This window comes from Gilbertella persicaria (assembly GCF_025201335.1).
Source record: "Gilbertella persicaria strain CBS 190.32 chromosome Unknown B0P05scaffold_53, whole genome shotgun sequence".
Lineage (NCBI taxonomy): Eukaryota > Fungi > Mucoromycota > Mucoromycetes > Mucorales > Choanephoraceae > Gilbertella > Gilbertella persicaria.
Genome location: NW_026252014.1, coordinates 61,749 through 80,503, shown reverse-complemented (window position 1 = coordinate 80,503; position 18,755 = coordinate 61,749). Strand labels below are relative to the sequence as shown.

The following is an 18,755-nucleotide window of genomic DNA, read 5'->3' as shown; positions in this document are numbered from 1 at the left end:
AAAAGAATAAAAAAAAAAACTTTTTTTTTTATACTTTATTCAAGGCAACACAAACAACCCCAATCCTAAATCTAAATAAGGGTATTATGATCTTCTAATACTAATTTTGCCTTCTTTTAACTCGGGTTGAATACCCATTTCTGCGAGTTCTTTTGTTTGAATCACTTGTTGTGGTTCTAATTCTTGAATAAATTGTTGATTTTCTGTGTTATTCTCGAGTAAATGACGAATAGCAAGAACAGCATATTCTTTTATGTCTAATTGTTATCGTTAGTATTGATACATGTACGTTCATGACATTACATGGATTGCTATCATCTATCTTGAGTTGAGATAAAATCAATGGGATGCCACCTAGTGTTCGAATCTAGATAGACTGTTAATATTTAGTCTATTATATTTCATTGTACCTTGTCTTGTATCTCTTTGTCTTTATAACATAATGTACCTAATAATCGCACGCATTCTCTTTTAAGGAAATCAAAACCAACTTTAGGTTGATCTGTCGTAGTTAGTTCAATTGTCTCCATAAACCTCAACAGGTCTATTATAAAAAGTCAATAAGGAGACATTTTACTCGCTTCCTTTACCTATCATCAGGGTGACTGCATTCACTTGAACTAAATAAGCTTTTACTCGGGGTTGATCCAATACAAACAAGGCATTCAGTATTTCAAGTATCAGGATAATACCTGTATAAATAGGCTGAACAAGGTCTTCATTCTTATTTGTAATCTGAAGTGTGCCAATATGAGCCAATGTCTGAGAAAGCAAAGTTAATTCATGCGTGCTGATACATGGTGGGAATTCATCTGTGCTGTGAATCTTGGCGTCTAAGCACTTGAGTAAAATGATCTGATGATCACTCAGTGGGATTTTATGGCTATAGTCATCCACCTGTATAAACAATGTCTTGAAATGACCAAAAGAGAATAATTCACTCAGGACAGTATAGCTATAGAATGTGAGTTACACCATGTGAATAAAGTTAACTCGTACTTGCCCTAATTCGAAATTCTTACTGTCTTGATTATCATGGAGTCTTTCCATATCTCCTAAAATAGCAGACAGCATATCTTGTCCAGACTTGGAAGATACAAACAAATCACTAAAAGAGTGTTTGTTCAGTCTCATCATATAAACTAGACTTACCATCGTTGTTGATGGCCACGTATACAGTTAATGATCAGCACAAGTGCACTCATGATTAATCCATCATCACTCTTGGATAGAACATAACTAAGAATAGTATGAGCATATATTATTATTATTATTTCTTTTTTTTTTTCTTTTTTTTTTTTACCTCCAAAGCATGCCTCTTTCTGGTTCTGTTAACCATGCATGCCATACAGTGGCAATGGCAGTTGAATTGTTTGTCAACATATTACAAATAGCTTGTGTGCCCACCTGAAGAATCAATGTAGGATCAGCTATATGAAATGAATAACTTATGTACACTTTATGCATCTTACTTGGGCTGGTCATTTTCTGAATCATAATGTGTTCTATTGTGTCCAGACAACCATGTTGACTATATGATATTAATGATACTAACTACAACTATTTAGTGTTTACATGGCAAGTTGCTGATTGTGTTGATTTCCTGCTACTACATTTCGACATAGTTTGATTAAATTGATCAAACATGGGACGTGATCCATTAATCGAGTCAATGACGTATTGGCATCTTGCCAGAACGTCGTTTCTGCACCTAGTCGAAGACTATGAACATGAGTATAATGTGAATAAAGAAAAATCATTACCGAAATTCATTGTCTCTTAGTGTTTTTTGAATGGTTTCTTGCAAGATCTGATTGAGTTCATTGACATCTTCATGTCCTTGAATGAAGCTTGACAGTATCATAATATAAAAAAAAACTTTTTTTTAAATAACCGCATCTATTATTATCATTTTTTTTTCGGCTCCTTAAATGAAGGACAGTAAATTCAATTAATCTGTTATTTTTCTCTTTCTCTCTCTCTTTCTCTCTTTACTTCATTCCACTCCTTAAGATGAACTGCCATTGCCAATCAGATGAGACTATCCTTTCCCTAAGACAAGAACTGTCAGCCAAGAATGCGCAGCTTGAACGACTCAAACTAGACTTGGAAACACTCAACCAAAAATATGTAGCAGAAATTGAACGTGTAGGCAACATTCAACATGAAAAAGACATGGTCGAACACGAACTAGAAGAATTATCTCGAAAACTATTTGAAGAAGCCAATTCTATGGTGGCTGTCGAAAAAAAGGCCCGTTGGCAAATCGAGAACGAACTTCAACAGACAAAAGAACAATTGTTGGCTGAACAGGCTCAACTGCACGAATTGAGACTTCGACTGACTTCGGCTAATGATACCACTACCTTATTAGACTCAAACACAAGCATGATCATGAAGAGTCGGTTAAAAGAAATGGAAGGACTTAAACGAGCCAGTGCGAATCATATCATGAAATACACTAAACAACAACAATCTCAGCGTACCATATCTATGCCACCTACACCTTCTACTTCTCATACAAAACCCTCTACCATTGATGAATTTCAACTTGAATCGTTCCGTGAATATACATTGGCATCACAGAAACAATTGCCAGCTAAAAAACTAAACCAGACTACGTTTATGAAGCATTGCTTAAACGAAGATATCGAACCTTGTTTGCGATTCGGTCCTCAATCCAAATTGTCGATCAAGAAAATGATTGACTTCTTATCAAGACAACCTTGTTTTATTGAACATCATACGGCTACTGCTGTTCAGTCCATTAAGCCCTTATGGGGACTGAATAAATCAATTCTGGTGTCCAATGCCTGTTCAGCCTGTGGTCGATCTGCTGAATCTGTCGTCTTAAACTATCGATTTCGACTAGATGAGAATGATACATGGTTACCTATTGACCAATACTGTCGTGATAGGCTGGTAGCTGTTTGTGAATTCTTTGTGTTTATTCGTAATGTTCAAATGAATCTCTATCAAGACAGATCCATTGAAGACTTGTATACTGAAAACATTCGACTTCGACTCCAAATGTTTTATTCTCGGTGAGTTATATGACCAATCTATATACATGTACTCATTCGTTTTTAGTATGGGCGCATTGCCTGTCGTCATGGATGATTTAGGCATGCAGACACAACCTACAGCCATTGAAGAAGAAGCATGTTTATCTGATTCTGATTCTGATAATTATCCTCATACTCCTGAACCTAATCATTCTACTCCATCTATCAAAGACGCTGGTTTCGTCAAACGATAAAATACCCCTCCCCCTTCATATATATATATATATATTTTATTTATAAATCAATCTTTTCTCCTATGCGTAACATGACTTGAAGCCAACGTTCATCATACATCCATTGTACTTCGCTTTCATCAATCAAATGCTAATAGATAGGGTTAAATACAGATAAATTACTATGGGCTCTTACCCCAAGCATACTACGCACAATAGACGCTTCTAGTTTTAGAGCATCATTGCTAATAACAAGCATGAATAAAAAAAGAAAAAGCACATAAAATACACATCTAACTTACACTTGTTGGGATTTCAATGCACCTGCTAGCTGTTCTTTAGCCGAGACATGTTCCATACGCTGCTCTTTTAGTTTCATTTGTAGTTCTTTATTCTTGATGTGTTGAGCCATAATGCGTCGATGGATCTCGTCTAGTTTCTTGTTTATCTGATTTAATTCACGAATCAACATGACCAATTCAATCACTAGATCATCACGTTCTTTTAACTTGTCTTGTGTTTGTCTGTTGAGTTCTGTCTGTTGATGATCAGAAGGTTCAGGATACAATACGTTTGTTGTGTAATGCTGTGTATAGATCTTTTCTTGAACGAGTTCTTTACTCTTGTTGAATTGATAGAGCATGTCCAGATTCGTACGCAAACTATCAATATGGCGTTTATATTCTGCAATACTTTCTTCTACATGTTGATCTGTTGCTTCTGGAGGAATAGTCAGTTCTTCTAGTTCTTTATCTGTTGTTTGATCTTGTTCTAGTTGTTCAATCTGTCTTTTGAGCCAGAGTTGTTCTCTAAATGTAGCTAGTAGGTCTTTTTCTTTATTTGTTAAGAGAGACATATTCTATTTGAATTGGTGCAGAGCCAAGATTTATGATAGTGTAATGCAAATCACCTGTCTTCTTGGCTTTATTTTTAGACAAAAAAAAAAAAAAAAAAGAGATTCTCTTCATCTATAAATAAGATTCCTTTTTTTTTTCTTGGCTTTCATCCCTCTTTTTTTTTATTATGAGACATTTATTTGATCACCGTAAAGAACACAAGACGCTTAAACTTGCAAAGAAACTTCAAGAAGAAGCCGATAGAGAATGGGAACAAGAAACTGCCAAAAGAAGAGAGCAAGAACTCAACGATGAAGCTATTGCAAAAGCACTACAAGCACAATTAGAACAAGAACAACAGTCTCCCATACACAATGTACCTCCTCCTTTACCGACAAAACCAAGAGCTTATGCTTCTCCTCCTCAAGGTACATTCACTTTGGTTTAATAGTAACACTGACAATATAAATAGGCATGGCACCTTATCATTCCTCTACACAGCCTGCTTTGCCACCAAGACAGCCTTATAGACCAGAATTACAGATCAGTTCACCTAGTCCTGTATTTCATACACCTCTCATTGCTTTGAATTCACAGACCTATCCAACGAGTCCGCCTCCTATTACCATGCCTGTGCCTACTTTTAAACAAGAAACACCTATCCTTCATCATCCTGAACCCATCATGCTTCCACTACAATCCCCACCTCCTTTAGACACACCCTCTATAACACAGCCGCCCCTTCCTTTAAACACAACCTCTATAACACATCCAGCCGTTCCTTATTCAACAAATAATCCATATCGTGTCCCTATCAAACCCAAATTTTCTGATTCTGTATTGTCATTCAAACCCAATGAAGAAGACCATCCAGTACCTAAAAGACCGCCTACACCACTTGGATCAGCTACAATTGAATTAAGTCAATTTTCTGATGACAATGATGAGGAACAAGAAGAAGAAGAAGAAGAAGATACAGCTGTAGATCCCTTTGCAGATATATACGATATTCATATCCCTCAAGACCCTCTTGCGACTACAGCCATTTTAAAAAGAAAAGAATCAAAAGAGGCTATTGAACAAACCATACGTACATATCAAGAAAAAGAAAGCCTTGAATCTGATTCAGTCAGAGTATATCCAACTAAAATACTAAAAGCAGGCGCACCTCCCATCTTGTCTTTTACAAAATAATAAACACAGAACACATGATTTGTTAAAATAGCGGTGGAATTATTATTGATACACTGTAAAATTATACATCTTTTGCTTGTTCATATTGTTCATCTTCATCAGGAGGATATCCATCATCAACTACAAAAAAAAAAAAGCAAAAGAATGAGTCAACATAGATAGACATAAGCCTCTTGTTTACTTTTTCTTCTAAACAATGTAATTTCTTGTTGTTTAAAGTAACGTCGGTTTTCTTCATCAATCAATACCAAATTCAAATAGTATCGAGTAGAGAATTTCTTATTGATATCTAATGTAGTCTAAGTCAATACAATCTCACTATCTAATTTACCTCTAAATGTAGGTGTCAATTCAAAACCACCAAGGAATAAACGAATAGGAATTGTTTCGCCTTAAAATGATGTTAATTTCATTTGAGAACTGTTATTTCTTACCTCGAACAGGTGCACCATCCATAATTTCAAATTTAGTGATTGTCTCGCTTTCATTGTATACATTAGGTACTAAACAGTAATGATGAACAATGAACCAATTCATGATTTTACTTACAGGCACCTGTTGTTTCACGTCTGATAATAGAGAGTTCCATTGTCTTGATCTTGATACGAACCAGTAAAAAGTAAATCTTGCCTACAATCACATCTTTCAAATGATACCTTATAAAGACGATCAATCTTGGGCATCAAACTTATCTCTCTTACTTACTTTGATTTGTTGTATTCAAATTCAATATGAAGACAATCCTCAATACCAACTTCCATTTTGATAGAGTTATTAACTTCAATTGGCATTTTGTATGAATTGACCCAAATATCTCTTTCACGAATCACTTCTGCTAAACGACGAGCAATCGTGACACGAACAAAATATCTATATGAACAGATAAGTACACATAGTGGCCTTGTTCTCAAGTTTACCTCAGTTTCACATTAATACCAACAAAGCATTCATATTGCTTTTCCACATTCTTGAATTCAAATTCAAAAGCAGCATTTTGACGCAATTCACCAGGTGCAGCCAATTCTTGAGACAGTGTTAAGAATTCATGTGATTTGCCCTTGTCATGAAAGAGTTCTAACATGGTTATTTTCGTCTGTATAGACACACAATGTTCTTTTACCTATGCTGCCCACAAATTCCACTTTAATACCATTATGTTCGAGTTTTCTACCATCTCTTAAGCCGATATTAACCTAAATAAAACGTGGTTGGCCTCTCTTTCTCTCTCTTTTTTTTGTGTGTTTTATTTACCTTGCCAGTGACAGTCTCACCATCAAGGTAGACGGGAAAGTTTTGTTTTCTGTCTTTATCTACCTTAACTTCAACGTGCTTTCGTTGTTCTTCGTTAGTAAAACTAATATCGATATCTACTTGTGTAGATAAACCAAAGAGACTCTAATATGAAAAACTTATTTAGGAACGCGTTTGAACTCTAGATTGAATATTACAGCCATTGACATGTTTTCTAAATGTATTGTAGATGAAAAAAAAAAAAGGCAGGGAAAAAAAAAGGAATTACTATTTATTTAGATACCCGCTAAGGACCACCAAACACAAAAAAAAATGATGTCACTTGTAGTCTCTTTTCAGATACGTGTGATATATACTTTGTATAAATGTACAGAAGCGATCTAATGTGGGCAAAACCATACGAAGCATGAAATGAACCGAGAAAAAAAGAAAGAAGAAGCCTAAAGTAAAGGGAGGAAATAGAGAAGGCATATCTCAAATTAAGGTGTATATATTCAAGAGGAGTTAATTTTCTATTGGCTGCATAGGTACTGATCATCAACCCATACAAATAATAGAATACAGGTAAAGATTGTATAAGAGTAACAATATAGGATTTCTCGGTCTATGCTTCATTCTATACCGAGAAAGAAACAATTCGTGATGTCCTGTAAAGTACCCAAAGCAACGTATTGTTTTATGCATGATCTTTCAAAAAAAAAGTAGCTTATTCCGGACTTTGAATCAAGACAAACAGAAAAAAGAAAGATGCGAAAATTTTTTTCGGTCTCTTTTTCTTTTTTTAATATCATCATGGAACGTTCTTTGCCCAACATATTAGTCACTGGTACACCTGGTACTGGTAAAACGACCACTAGTGAAATGATTGCTGAAGCAACAGGCTTAGACCACGTTAATGTGGGTGAGCTTGTTAGAACAAAGCAACTTCATGAAGGTTATCTTGAAGAATTTGACACACATGTATTAGACGAAGACAAGGTAAGACAAACAAAACCCTAGAATAGAAATTTGACAATTTTAGCTTTTAGATGAGCTGGAAGAAGTGTTAAAAGAAGGCGGTAAAGTTGTGGATTTCCATACTTGCGAAATTTTCCCTGAAAGATGGTTTGATCTTGTCCTTGTGCTTCGTACGGACACTGCTAATTTATACGACCGTATGGAAAAGAGGTAACTTAAACATAGACATGGTCCTGATGTCTAACAGTCATCAGAGGATATAATAAGCGCAAGATAGATGAAAATATGGAATGCGAAATTATGCAAGTCGTTTTAGAAACAGCACACGAATCTTATGCACCTGAAATTGTGGTTGAGCTTCCTAGCAATACAATTGATGATATGGAAAGTAATGTTGATCGTGTCAAGCAATGGTTAGACGCTTGGAAAGTAAACAACAGCAAATAAATGCATTGTAAATATCACAAAATAAAATCAAACATACTTTAGAACGATAGCATAACGAAGGATCAACAAAATACTTGAGTCGCAATAAGTATGGATAAGAAAAAGCGAATTTTTATTTTTAAACATACAGATTATTTTCTAAGAAAAAAAAAGTGTCCGATGGACGGTATATACTTTATATGCATTGAACTTTTGTGTGTGTGTGTGTGTGTGTGTTTTTGTTTACAAGACCTAGTTCTTGCCAGCATTTTCAGGTCTAAGTTGACGAACAGTCTTACCAGTTCTCCAGATTTCAGACTCACGGATTTCTCTGAGTTCTTCTTCAAGCTTTTCACGGTAATCAGGTTGAGAGTTACGGTCAAGAGAACGAGCAGTTTCAGAACCATCCTTGACAGAACGGTAAAGGTCTTCAAAGACAGGCTTAGAGGCATCATGGAAAGGCTTCCACCAATCAAGAGCACCGCGCATGGCAGTAGTAGAACAGTTAGAGTACATCCAATCCATACCACGTTCACCAATCAAGGGGTAAAGAGATTGAGTGGCTTCTTCAACAGTCTCGTTAAAGGCTTCAGAGGGAGAGTGACCATTGGCTCTCAAGACTTCATATTGAGCTTGGAACAAACCTTGGATGGCACCCATCAAGACACCGCGTTCACCAAACAAGTCAGAGTACACTTCCTTTTCAAAAGTGGTTTCGTACATGTAACCAGAACCAATTCCGATACCCAAAGCAACAGTACGTTCCTTAGCCTTACCACTGGCATCTTGGTAAACAGCAAATGAAGAGTTGATACCACGGCCTTCTTGGAACAAACGACGGACAGTGAAACCAGAACCCTTGGGAGCAACAAGGACAACATCGACACCTTCAGGAGCCTCAATCTTGGTTTGGTCCTTGTAGACAATAGAGAAACCGTGAGAGAAGTAAAGGGTCTTACCGGGAGTAATCAAAGGCTTCATTTGAGGCCAGATTTCCTTTTGATAGGCATCAGACAAGAGGTTCATGACAACAGTACCCTTATCGACAGCATCCAAGACAGGGAACAAGTTCTTGCCGGGAACCCAACCTTCTTCAATAGCTTGTTGGTAAGTCTTACCTTCACGTTGACCAATGATGACATTGACACCATTGTCACGCAAGTTCAAAGCTTGACCACGACCTTGAGGACCGTAACCCAAGACAGCAATAGTATCATCCTTGAAAGTCTCAAGCAACTTTTCCTTAGGAACATCAGCACGTTCATAAACAGTTTCCTTGGTACCACCAAAGTCAAGAGTCTTCATGCCACGAGCTTGAACAACCTAACGTGTATAAATGAGTATTTAAATAATTAGAAAAAATCGTTCACTTACAGTGTTGGCTTTAATGACAGTTTGTCTGAGAGCAGGTCTAGCAACAGAAACCATAGTAGGGCGAGCCATTGTGGCAGCTCTGCGGAGAGCAGTGGCAAAAACACGAGAAGACATAATAAAAAAAAGAAAAGAGTAAAGAACAGAAACAAAGATAAAAAAAAATAGCCTTAGTTTTATATTATTTTAACTTTAAATCGCTGATCTTTATTCGTGTTCTCAATTCGTGTTCTGTAAAAGCGCTTGATTCAGAATCTACCAATAATCTTTGAGGTGTGTAGAAAGTGATACATTCTTCATCTCAATGTTTTATTGGACAAGCTGGCATTAGTCTGGTATTTAAAAAAAAAATAAGATTTGGCTAAGAAATATGATAAGCGTTGCTTTAATACAAAACCAACAAGAACTCTTGTCTGTGAAGCCACATACAAACGTAGAAAAATTTCAAGTTGAATTTCTAAACTTTTTGACTTTGAGCATACTGATATATCCATTATTATATTTTATATACAGCATGGTTGTCTAACATGAACTTGATTGTCAAATCGATTATAAAAAAAAAAAAAAATAAAGTGCCGACTTGCTTTCCCCACATTTGGTTTGGTGAGCAAATAGGAATCATATTGAATATCATCCAATTAGAATCGAAGCTGTGCACTATCTTGTACACTATGCAATAAAGCAAGCAAAACGATTTGATTGGTTTGACTCACTTTATATCTCATTCAACACAGGCAAATGTCTGTTCATCTTATATCACATGCTATTTTTTAATTTTACATTATTGAATACAACTAGACTATCAGATCTTTATTTCGTTTGAACTGAGAATATCAGACGAATGTATGCTTATCTGGTTATAGCAGAGTTTAAAAAGAGGGGGAAAGAAATAGACCGATGGCGCAAAACAACGCTATAAGATGCTTTCCATTCATTGATTGACTCATTAGGATTCAATCGCCGTTGAAAACATGATTCGTCCCATAAAACAAACGAATTGTTTTGTTCAAGATTTTTTTTTCTTATTTAACATCCCAATCTTTTCAAGAAAAGCTTTTTTTTTTCTCTTTCAAAAAAAAAATTCAATTCATTAAAAAAAAGGTTTCTTTATAACAGAAAGAATTTCTTCCCCTTTTTTTTATTATTATTTATCATTGTACATTTCTCCACTTTAATATATACAAAAGAAAATGCTTGCATCCTCAGCGAGAAATTCAACAAAACTCTTCAACACTAGAGCTTCTCTTTCTGGAATCTACCGTTACAGAGCCTCTATGGCCTGTGCTGCCATCCACACTACACATAAATCAAAGAGCGCTGTAGCTTCACCGTAAGTACACAACAAACATACATGCACAGTTGATTGAAATTATGCCATAGTACTGTCTCTCACTCAGATCGTTCTGCTGTTTCTACTGAAAAAAAGCTCAACAGTGTTCAACCCCTCTCTAAAAAGCCTGCAACTGTTGAAATGGATAATTCATTCGTTGGCATGTCTGGTGGTGAAATTTTTCATGAAATGATGTTAAGACATGATGTGAAGCATGTCTTTGGTTACCCTGGTGGTGCCATTCTTCCTGTTTTTGACGCTATCTATGAATCCAAATACTTTGATTTCATTCTTCCTAGACACGAACAAGGCGCTGGACATATGGCAGAAGGTTATGCCAAAGCAACGTAAAGTATTTTGTGTCACCCTCTTTATCTTTATCTAACTTTGTCTTGATAGTGGTAAACCTGGTGTTGTCCTCGTGACTTCTGGTCCTGGCGCTACCAATGTTGTTACCGCCATGGCCGATGCTCTCGCTGATGGTATTCCTCTTGTTGTCTTTACTGGTCAAGTACCCACTACTGCCATTGGTACAGATGCTTTCCAAGAAGGTATAGCGTAATCATGACTATAGTTTATTGAGTACTTATGGTATATATAGCCGATGTTGTTGGTATTTCTCGTGGATGTACTAAATGGAATGTGATGGTCAAGGATATTTCTGAACTTCCTCGTCGTATTAATGAAGCTTTCACAATTGCCACCAGTGGACGCCCTGGCCCTGTCCTTGTCGATCTTCCTAAGGACGTTACTGCCAGCACACTTAGACGCCCTATTCCTACTACTGCTGTCATTCCTCAACGCCCCACAACCATTCCTAACACAGCTATCGGTGCATTTACAGAAGAAGCTCGCTCTAAGCCTCACCCTGTCTTGACACGCGCAGCCGATTTGATCAACAATGCTAAGCGACCTGTCATCTATGCTGGTCATGGTGTTTTAGGCCACCCTGAAGGTCCTAAATTCTTGAGCGCTCTTGCTGATAACGGTAACATTCCTATCACCACAACACTCCATGGTCTTGGTACATACAATGAATTTGACCCCAAGTCTCTTCATATGTTGGGTATGCACGGTTCTTGTTATGCCAATTTGGCTATGCAACAAGCTGATCTTATCATTGCTCTTGGTGCTCGTTTCGATGATCGTGTTACTGGTAGCGTTGCTGCTTTTGCTCCTGAAGCCATTAAGGCCGGCAAAGAAGGTCGTGGTGGTATTCTTCACTTTGAAATCATGCCCAAGAACATCAACAAGGTCGTTGAAGCCACTGAAGCCATTGAAGGTGATGTTACTGAAAACTTGAAGAAACTTGTGCCTCATATTAAGCACGCCCCTCGTAAAGAATGGCTTGACCAAATTGCTACTTGGAAGAAGGATTATCCTTTCTATTATGAAAAGACAACCGATGATAACGAAGTCTTGAAGCCTCAACAACTGATCGAAGAACTCGACCGTCAAACAAGAGATATCAAGGATAAAGTTACTATCACCACTGGTGTTGGTCAACATCAAATGTGGACTGCTCAATACTACAGATGGACTTCTCCTCGTTCTTTCATTACTTCAGGTGGTCTTGGTACTATGGGTTATGGTCTCCCTGCTGCCATTGGTGCCAAGGTTGCTAAGCCTGACCACATTGTCGTTGATATTGATGGTGATGCCTCTTTCTCTATGACTGCCATGGAATTGGCTACTGCTGCTGAATTCAACATTGGTGTCAAGGTCTTGTTGTTGAACAACTCTTTCCAAGGTATGGTTAAGCAATGGCAAGATCTCTTCTATAAGGAACGTTACTCTGGCACTGTCATGAAGAACCCTGACTTTGTCAAGCTCGCTGAAGCAATGGGTGTCAAGGGTATTCGTGTGACCAAGGCTTCTGAAGTTGAAGAAAAGATGAAGGAGTTCTTGGCTCATGATGGTCCTGTCATCATGGACGCTGTTGTTTGCAAGAAGGAAGTTCTCTTCCCTATGGTTCCTGCTGGTAAACCCTTAAATGACTTTATGGTTCATCCTCATATTGCTGCTCGCAACAAGAAGAACTAAAAAGTTGTATATCCGATGAACAAAAAGTAATTCTTTTTATGTTTCTTTTATCCTTATTGGCATCCTCCATCAATACTTATTCTTTCCTTTTGTTAACAATCTTTGCATCTTTCCCCCCAAAAAAAAAGCATATGCCTCAATAGTTTTAATCTGTAATTATTCACATATAAATATAATAAAAAAATTGCACATTTTATACATATTCACTATTCAATGCTTCTTTTATTAGATGAATTGGAAAGGATCTGATTCATATTCCAAAGATTTCTTAACATAAAAGCACATGTACCTAGTTTTCTTTAAGAAAAAAGATTGTTTAGAGAACACTTACGCTTTGCTATCAAGGACTTCTTTTTGATATGCCACAGTAACATTGTGATCATCGAATCTAAACCACTATTTTATACGTCAAAATACGTAATTATGAAAAATAGAACAATGTACCTCATTTCTATGTTTTGCAAACATGGTATAGTGGCCTGTATCTACCTTGCCTTGATGGTTGACAACAGAGAACAAAGTATACACATTGTCACTGAAAAAACAAGTTATTCATATGCATTGTTCTTTGCCTATTACCTGTCTTTGTTTTTACTACTTGTATAAGGTGTCAAATCAAGTTCGACAGGGAATCTGATCTTGGTTTCAATTTTACTCGTAGATGTACCATGCTCAAAACGCTATCATTGTTCTTTTCTTGAGTCCTAAAACATCTATATCTATGCACATACCTTGAACTGGATACTTAGTACAGGCGGTATGCGTTTAATGGATAACTGTTTTGTTGCTTCCTTTTTTTTTTTTTTTTTTTTTTTTGGTTTTTCTCATATTAGTATTTTCTAGCTATAGTTTACTTTGGTTTACCTGAAACGTATTACCGCATTTGCTACAACTATACTCATTGGGTCCTAATTTTTCAGGCTGTGTATATCTTGTTCTCCATCAATTATTATATACTTTGACCTATCTTTCTTTACCTGTCTAAACAATCCAGTAGCGTATTTCCATATTTGCTTGTTCTGACTGGATCATCATTACTAAATCTTCTACCATTTTTGTCTATTGGATTCGAATGGCCTCCTAGAAGCTTACTACTATGACCATTAGCCACTTCATTTTGAACATTCAGAGCTTTCTGTTTCTTTTTTTCTACAGGCCTCAAACCTAAACTGATATCCAACATAGGATCGCACGTCGTAGTAACATTGCGACAACGAAGACATGTTACATTTGACTGCAGCAAACCAGCAAATGTCTTGTGGATAATACATTCACAGTTAGCTAGTTTTTGTTCTTCGCATCCTGCATGAATATTGTTTAAAGCACTGATAAAGAACTCATGAGCATCTTGTTGAGCATAGCCCGCTAATTCCTTCAGACTCATCCACATGGACTGTAAGAATCGACAAGGACCATAAGGTTTCTTGTCATCCGAATAAAACTAAAAGGTACATTCAGTATACATAGACACGCATATTTATATTTGCTTTTACCTGAGCAAACAAATCATCCATTTCACAGCACATGCAGTATCTTTTTTGGCAGTGTTTAGGGTTATGTCGATCGCTTAGAAAATAAGCTTTTAATAGGGGATTATGAACAAAGCTTTGAAGAATGACATTCATAAAGCATGTGTTGCCCATATTGCAAAGCCCACGAATACCTTGACAAGAAATAATGGCTGAATTACGGACAAGAGTAGGTATTTCTTGGTTTGTTGGTTCCCAAGATGTGTATTGAATGCGTTGCTTTTTGTTTCTTGATTCTGAAAAAGAGTTAAATCCGGACTCGGAAGTTCCTTTTTACCTACTTGTAATCAATTCATGTCGAGCAATCTTTTCATCAATTTCTATATCATAAACATAATCATCACATTCACTACAAAAAATAGTATGTCGATCAAAATCCATAGCTAGAGAAAATGTCAAGATAGTTTACGAATTTAGCTTCCTTACCAAAGATATGTTTCTTTTCTGCTTGATGTTCCTTCATGTGTCCCTTCCGCCAACAACCTAAATAGACACAATGAAGACATGCATGTAGTCTTGATAATGGATCAGAACAAGTAGTACATTGAGGCAATGGGAGCTATTCATGCATTGTTAAGAAAACATGTCCATGCACTTGGTAAACTCACCTCTTTAACCTGTCTTTTTCTCTTGTTGTCTGAATGTGCTGATTTTCTGCTTTTATGCCATAAAATAGAATACCGGACTAAAGCCCGATAATTTTCCAGGATATTATCTTGTGGGCAAGCACTGCCTTCTTCTCTTAGCTTTTGTTTTAGCTTAGCGAGATGAGGACAAGCACCAGAGTTGATGAGTTGATGAGGTCCATAGAAGTCTGAAGGGTTTTTGGTTGAATAAATAACATCGTATATGGTTTTTTGATCTGTTATGGGTGTAGAAGATAAAGGCTGGAAAGGGGAAGGAGGAGATAGTGGTGATAGTGGTGAACCAGGTGCTTGTTGTTGAGGCATAGAGAGAGAGTGTGTGTGTGAACAGACTTTCTTTTGTTGCAGTAGAAAAGGAAAGGGTAGAGAGAGAGGAGGAAGGGAAAAGAAGACGTCTATTGTCAGTAAAGATGCTTGAGTTTGAATCACCAAGAAAAAAAACCTAACGATGAGACTTGGTTTTTTAAAGATGCGCGTAAATAAGTAATCTCAGAAAAGAGATTCCGCTTGTTTAAGCCTATATAACTACTTCCTATACCTAGTTACTTATGATTTGTTATGCACGTATGTTTTCTAGGAAACGAATGAAAAACTCTGCCAGATACTACGTGCTTACATATGAATTCAATGTCTTGTTTCTTTTGATGACAAAATGGCTGCATATGTAGCACGAACGATTGACACCCCAAATAAGGAAGGCATTCTTATTGGTGGTCATAGCATCATGATGAGTGATACAAGAATGGGTCAACTATTGAATAATCATATTCCATTTACTCATTTTATTCAAAAGTTTCTATTTTACTTTTTAGAATGAAACAGATACAATTGCCAGTGATAAACAGAGAAGAAATCAAAGAACAATTTATGAAAACGAATTGAGCTAACAGAGTATAAATATGTAAAAAAAGAAAAAGGAAGATCAGCAAGCCATCTCATAACGGAATAAATGTTAATTATAAAGAGTAATGCAGTTTCCCTCCCTCGATTTTCATTCGATCAGCACCATAATATACATACAAGAGAGTTTTCTTTAAAAAAAAATGGACATCCGATGTCTTGATTTTGCCAAAGTTATGACATCCAAAAAAAGTTCGTTAACCGAGATACATATCAAGTAGTACAACAGACGATCGCATTTACTCAAAAATTTAAATTGATCATTGTTTGCTGCTTGTAGCCATATTTTAAATAAGGTGATTATTTCATTTGCTCTCTTCACCTCCATACATTTGTCAGACGCAGTACCAAGATCAAGCCGATTACCAGAGATTCTTTTATTTGAAGTCGCACAAACTTACGGAAGAAATCTGAATAAGCAGTTGAGCACGACCAGTCTAAGCTTGAAACTTTGAAGATCACTCAATAAATTCTCTTTCTAATGGTTATCCGAGTTTTTACTTCTTTTTTTTTCACTCGCTTTTATTTTAATCCAATTCACATGAAGACAGCCATTCTTGCTTATCTTGGTCTGGCTGCTATCCAAACAGTATGTGCTGCTCATGATTTCTCTGTTTATATCGTCCCTCCACCCCTTCCTGAGCGTCAGAATTACTTTGGTTGTCCTTAGGAAGGTACTTGTTCATATAATTGCATGTCTCTTTCTACCACAGCAGAGCGGGATCAGCACGTAATAAATCCTTGGGGTGTATGTGCTAATACTGCTTCTCCTGTTATTGTCTATACCAATAACTATATGGATGGTATGCCTGCACACATTGTTGTTACAGATACTGGCATGTCTATACCATGTGTTTATCAAGAAAGGAATGAAGACGGGCATGAGTATTACACTTGTGCTGGTGTAGATGTTACGACCACGACTACTGTGGCCATAACCACCGCTATTCCTAACTGCTCAAATAAAGAAAAAATATTTGGAAAGAAAAAGGACAATGGCTATAAAGGCGACTGCTGTAAGTCTCAAGCTGATTGTTGGGAGGAATGTATTAACGGTAAATGCAATGGGCCCACTAAAGCAACAACAACAACAGCAACAACAATAAAAAAGACTGCAACTTCTAGAAAACCTACTGCTACTTGCATAAGTGATTACAAAGACAAGAAAAAAGGTAATGGCCCTAAGAATGCATGTTGCCCCACCCAATGGGACTGCAAAGAAGATTGCATTAACGGAAAATGTAACTAATTCAAAATAAAAGTGACTTTGCCTTTGTTTATCGCCTCTCTCAATAACTCTACATTCTAAGACTATGATCATCTTGAGCAAATGCTCATTAAATTTCTGAATCAATTCCACATACAGAAACTATTTAAGGTATTTTTTTATTGAAATCAAGTAGAACGCTCTTGCTATATTGTTATACTCTTGATTCCATTATCATTGGTATTTTGCTTTTCTTATTCGACTGGCCTTATTGGCTACAGTAAGAGATTTTGCTGGAACCAGAGAGATTGGTACAGATGTTAGACTTAGTCTTGGATTGCTTGGTGATGCTAATATCAGTCAAAGTAAAATCAGAGCAAGGAGTCTTGGTGGAACAGTTAACATTGAGGATAGGGTTACCAGCAGTTGAGACAGAGCTAAAGGGAAAAAATAGGTTAGTTATCATGTCACACCCTATTATCTATCAGTTTACCCAGAGATATCCTTGAGAACAACATCGCTAATGGTCAATGAAGAAGCATCGTTACCGGTACAGTAGGATTTCTGGTTGTTATCACAATAGTGAGTAGTAATAAGAATTGGGTTGTCAACATTGGTAAGGGTAACATCACTGAAAGTAATACCACTGACAGAACCTTTTCCACCAGGCCAGGTCTTGATACGAACACCGTTTTGACAATTAGTACACTTACTGCCCTTGACAGTAATATCAGAGACAACGTCAGTTTCACCACCTTTACCAAGAGAACCAACAGAGAAACCATGAGAACCAGTGCAAGAAATGCCACTGAGAGTAACGTTTGAGGTGTTGCCGTTAATAGCCAAACAATCATCGCCGTTAGTTACATCAGAGTTGGTCCAGACAATGTTCTTGGAGTTAGAGATATCAACAGCATCAGTGTTGTGAGCATCATTGCTACTGGAAGAAACAGTGTTCATGGTGATCTTATTAAGGGTGACGCCGGTGGAGCTAGTAATACCAATGTGAGCACGGGGAGCCTGCTTGATAATGAAGTTACTGAAAGAAGAACTAGTGGCAGTAATTCTCAAGACAGTAGGAGCCTTTTTATCACCAGCGTCCCACCATTTCTGACCACCACCAACAATAGTACCAACACCAGCACCATCCCAAGCAATGCTATCACCCTTGATAGTAAAGTAAGCGTTTTCATTGTCGTACTTGGTATTGTAAGCAGGCAAGTTGAGAGTACCGTAGAATTGAACCTTAGTACCCTTCAAACCAGTGACAGAGACCAAAGAGTTGAGATTGTAAGTAGCACCTTCAGTAAAGACAACAGTACCACCATTGGCACAGTTGGTAAAAGCAGTAGTAATTGCGGTAGCAGCGTCACTACTACCAGTAGCAACTGTACAAATAGTAGCAGCTTGGGCAGCAGAGGCAAGGACAGTAATGAGAGCAAGAGAAGAAGAGATGGAAGGAATGTAAACCATTTTCAAGACTTGAGAACTAGTTGGTTGTTTGAATTGAACTTGAAAAAAAAGACAACTCATGAAGGTATTTATACTTGTCATCAAATGCTACACTGTGTCAATCCCAAAAAAGCCTGATCGGCTTGAGCAAACATCAGAGCACAGTTACACTTTCTAAAGAGTAACACGGACACTTTGTGTCTCCGTCAATGTTGTAATTTAATTTGTAACGTTTTATTGTCATACAAGGTATAATTCATTTACAAAGAGCTCAAAGCATGCTGCACTGAATTTTAAACTACAAAAAGTCATGATTGAACATCGTCTCGGTCACTTACAGTTATTTGCTCTATTCTTAATTATAGAGAAAGATACAG

The 18,755-nt window shown here is 36.9% G+C and overlaps 10 protein-coding genes across 10 annotated transcripts; 5 read left to right on the top strand and 5 right to left on the bottom strand.

The window, feature by feature from the left end:
* Positions 1–8: 8 nt before the first annotated feature.
* Positions 9–1,598, bottom strand: B0P05DRAFT_559137 (spinocerebellar ataxia type 10 protein domain-containing protein). The gene is made up of 8 exons (XM_051580223.1): positions 1,473–1,598; positions 1,304–1,430; positions 1,153–1,239; positions 1,004–1,108; positions 591–955; positions 411–544; positions 304–367; positions 9–257 (listed from the first exon to the last, which is right to left on the bottom strand). Exons 1-8 carry the CDS (start codon positions 1,495–1,497, stop codon positions 85–87), a joined length of 1,080 nt encoding a protein of 359 aa, XP_051430781.1. The 5' UTR covers positions 1,498–1,598; the 3' UTR covers positions 9–84.
* Positions 1,599–1,958: 360 nt separating this feature from the next.
* B0P05DRAFT_559133 (uncharacterized protein) lies at positions 1,959–3,359 on the top strand. Its single transcript, XM_051580222.1, has one exon. It carries the CDS (start codon positions 2,014–2,016, stop codon positions 3,046–3,048), a length of 1,035 nt encoding a protein of 344 aa, XP_051430780.1. The 5' UTR covers positions 1,959–2,013; the 3' UTR covers positions 3,049–3,359.
* On the bottom strand, positions 3,239–4,187 carry B0P05DRAFT_559130 (uncharacterized protein). The gene is made up of 3 exons (XM_051580221.1): positions 3,541–4,187; positions 3,435–3,483; positions 3,239–3,389 (listed from the first exon to the last, which is right to left on the bottom strand). Exons 1-3 carry the CDS (start codon positions 4,092–4,094, stop codon positions 3,300–3,302), a joined length of 693 nt encoding a protein of 230 aa, XP_051430779.1. The 5' UTR covers positions 4,095–4,187; the 3' UTR covers positions 3,239–3,299.
* A 74-nt stretch (positions 4,188–4,261) lies between these two features.
* On the top strand, positions 4,262–5,268 carry B0P05DRAFT_575009 (uncharacterized protein; the record flags this gene model as incomplete). The annotated part of the gene is made up of 2 exons (XM_051581616.1): positions 4,262–4,502; positions 4,547–5,268. The coding sequence occupies 2 exons, from the start codon at positions 4,262–4,264 to the stop codon at positions 5,266–5,268; spliced, it is 963 nt and encodes a 320-aa protein (XP_051430778.1).
* An 11-nt stretch (positions 5,269–5,279) lies between these two features.
* Positions 5,280–6,997, bottom strand: B0P05DRAFT_276299 (vacuolar protein sorting-associated protein 26-domain-containing protein). The gene is made up of 10 exons (XM_051573418.1): positions 6,717–6,997; positions 6,520–6,663; positions 6,389–6,461; positions 6,186–6,342; positions 5,974–6,138; positions 5,818–5,924; positions 5,703–5,771; positions 5,600–5,659; positions 5,450–5,557; positions 5,280–5,388 (listed from the first exon to the last, which is right to left on the bottom strand). Exons 1-10 carry the CDS (start codon positions 6,726–6,728, stop codon positions 5,330–5,332), a joined length of 954 nt encoding a protein of 317 aa, XP_051430777.1. The 5' UTR covers positions 6,729–6,997; the 3' UTR covers positions 5,280–5,329.
* A 292-nt stretch (positions 6,998–7,289) lies between these two features.
* On the top strand, positions 7,290–8,003 carry B0P05DRAFT_559113 (AAA domain-containing protein). The gene is made up of 3 exons (XM_051580220.1): positions 7,290–7,497; positions 7,541–7,686; positions 7,731–8,003. The coding sequence occupies exons 1-3, from the start codon at positions 7,312–7,314 to the stop codon at positions 7,921–7,923; spliced, it is 525 nt and encodes a 174-aa protein (XP_051430776.1). The 5' UTR covers positions 7,290–7,311; the 3' UTR covers positions 7,924–8,003.
* Positions 8,004–8,051: 48 nt separating this feature from the next.
* B0P05DRAFT_559109 (ketol-acid reductoisomerase) lies at positions 8,052–9,220 on the bottom strand. The gene has a single exon (XM_051580219.1). It carries the CDS (start codon positions 9,205–9,207, stop codon positions 8,155–8,157), a length of 1,053 nt encoding a protein of 350 aa, XP_051430775.1. The 5' UTR covers positions 9,208–9,220; the 3' UTR covers positions 8,052–8,154.
* Positions 9,221–10,463: 1,243 nt separating this feature from the next.
* B0P05DRAFT_591090 (large subunit of biosynthetic type acetolactate synthase) lies at positions 10,464–12,646 on the top strand (the record flags this gene model as incomplete). The annotated part of the gene is made up of 4 exons (XM_051582870.1): positions 10,464–10,603; positions 10,654–10,950; positions 11,003–11,154; positions 11,205–12,646. 4 exons carry the CDS (start codon positions 10,464–10,466, stop codon positions 12,644–12,646), a joined length of 2,031 nt encoding a protein of 676 aa, XP_051430774.1.
* Positions 12,647–12,836: 190 nt separating this feature from the next.
* On the bottom strand, positions 12,837–15,501 carry B0P05DRAFT_599889 (uncharacterized protein). The gene is made up of 11 exons (XM_051583215.1): positions 14,784–15,501; positions 14,602–14,734; positions 14,457–14,558; positions 14,140–14,411; positions 13,624–14,087; positions 13,511–13,583; positions 13,378–13,437; positions 13,226–13,326; positions 13,091–13,181; positions 12,978–13,042; positions 12,837–12,935 (listed from the first exon to the last, which is right to left on the bottom strand). Exons 1-11 carry the CDS (start codon positions 15,123–15,125, stop codon positions 12,872–12,874), a joined length of 1,767 nt encoding a protein of 588 aa, XP_051430773.1. The 5' UTR covers positions 15,126–15,501; the 3' UTR covers positions 12,837–12,871.
* Positions 15,502–16,260: 759 nt separating this feature from the next.
* Positions 16,261–16,968, top strand: B0P05DRAFT_591088 (uncharacterized protein; the record flags this gene model as incomplete). Its single annotated transcript, XM_051582869.1, has 2 exons — positions 16,261–16,378; positions 16,433–16,968. 2 exons carry the CDS (start codon positions 16,261–16,263, stop codon positions 16,966–16,968), a joined length of 654 nt encoding a protein of 217 aa, XP_051430772.1.
* Positions 16,969–18,755: the final 1,787 nt, after the last annotated feature.

Excerpts from the sequence above, each read along its gene's own strand:
- B0P05DRAFT_559137 (XM_051580223.1), bottom strand. The coding sequence starts at position 1,497 with ATGATTCAGAAAATGACCAGCCCAA. Across the intron at positions 1,109-1,152 it reads CGTGGCCATCAACAACGATG|TGATTTGTTTGTATCTTCCA; the intron begins GTAAGTCTAGTT and ends ACACTCTTTTAG. Across the intron at positions 545-590 it reads TGCAGTCACCCTGATGATAG|ACCTGTTGAGGTTTATGGAG; the intron begins GTAAAGGAAGCG and ends TTTTTATAATAG.
- B0P05DRAFT_559133 (XM_051580222.1), top strand. The coding sequence starts at position 2,014 with ATGAACTGCCATTGCCAATCAGATGAGACTATCCTTTCCCTAAGACAA.
- B0P05DRAFT_559130 (XM_051580221.1), bottom strand. The coding sequence starts at position 4,094 with ATGTCTCTCTTAACAAATAAAGAAAAAGACCTACTAGCTACATTTAGA. Across the intron at positions 3,484-3,540 it reads GCATTGAAATCCCAACAAGT|CAATGATGCTCTAAAACTAG; the intron begins GTAAGTTAGATG and ends GCTTGTTATTAG. Across the intron at positions 3,390-3,434 it reads TTGTGCGTAGTATGCTTGGG|CATTTGATTGATGAAAGCGA; the intron begins GTAAGAGCCCAT and ends CCTATCTATTAG.
- B0P05DRAFT_276299 (XM_051573418.1), bottom strand. Across the intron at positions 5,925-5,973 it reads TTTGAATACAACAAATCAAA|GTATCATTTGAAAGATGTGA; the intron begins GTAAGTAAGAGA and ends CGTCTTTATAAG. Across the intron at positions 5,389-5,449 it reads TACATTGTTTAGAAGAAAAA|TTGATGATGGATATCCTCCT; the intron begins GTAAACAAGAGG and ends TTTTTTTTGTAG.
- B0P05DRAFT_559113 (XM_051580220.1), top strand. The coding sequence starts at position 7,312 with ATGGAACGTTCTTTGCCCAACATATTAGTCACTGGTACACCTGGTACT. Across the intron at positions 7,498-7,540 it reads ATGTATTAGACGAAGACAAG|CTTTTAGATGAGCTGGAAGA; the intron begins GTAAGACAAACA and ends TGACAATTTTAG. Across the intron at positions 7,687-7,730 it reads TACGACCGTATGGAAAAGAG|AGGATATAATAAGCGCAAGA; the intron begins GTAACTTAAACA and ends AACAGTCATCAG.
- B0P05DRAFT_559109 (XM_051580219.1), bottom strand. The coding sequence starts at position 9,207 with ATGAAGACTCTTGACTTTGGTGGTACCAAGGAAACTGTTTATGAACGT.
- B0P05DRAFT_599889 (XM_051583215.1), bottom strand. The coding sequence starts at position 15,125 with ATGCCTCAACAACAAGCACCTGGTTCACCACTATCACCACTATCTCCT. Across the intron at positions 14,735-14,783 it reads GAAAAAGACAGGTTAAAGAG|CTCCCATTGCCTCAATGTAC; the intron begins GTGAGTTTACCA and ends ATGCATGAATAG. Across the intron at positions 13,438-13,510 it reads AATGCGGTAATACGTTTCAG|GAAGCAACAAAACAGTTATC; the intron begins GTAAACCAAAGT and ends AAAAAAAAAAAG.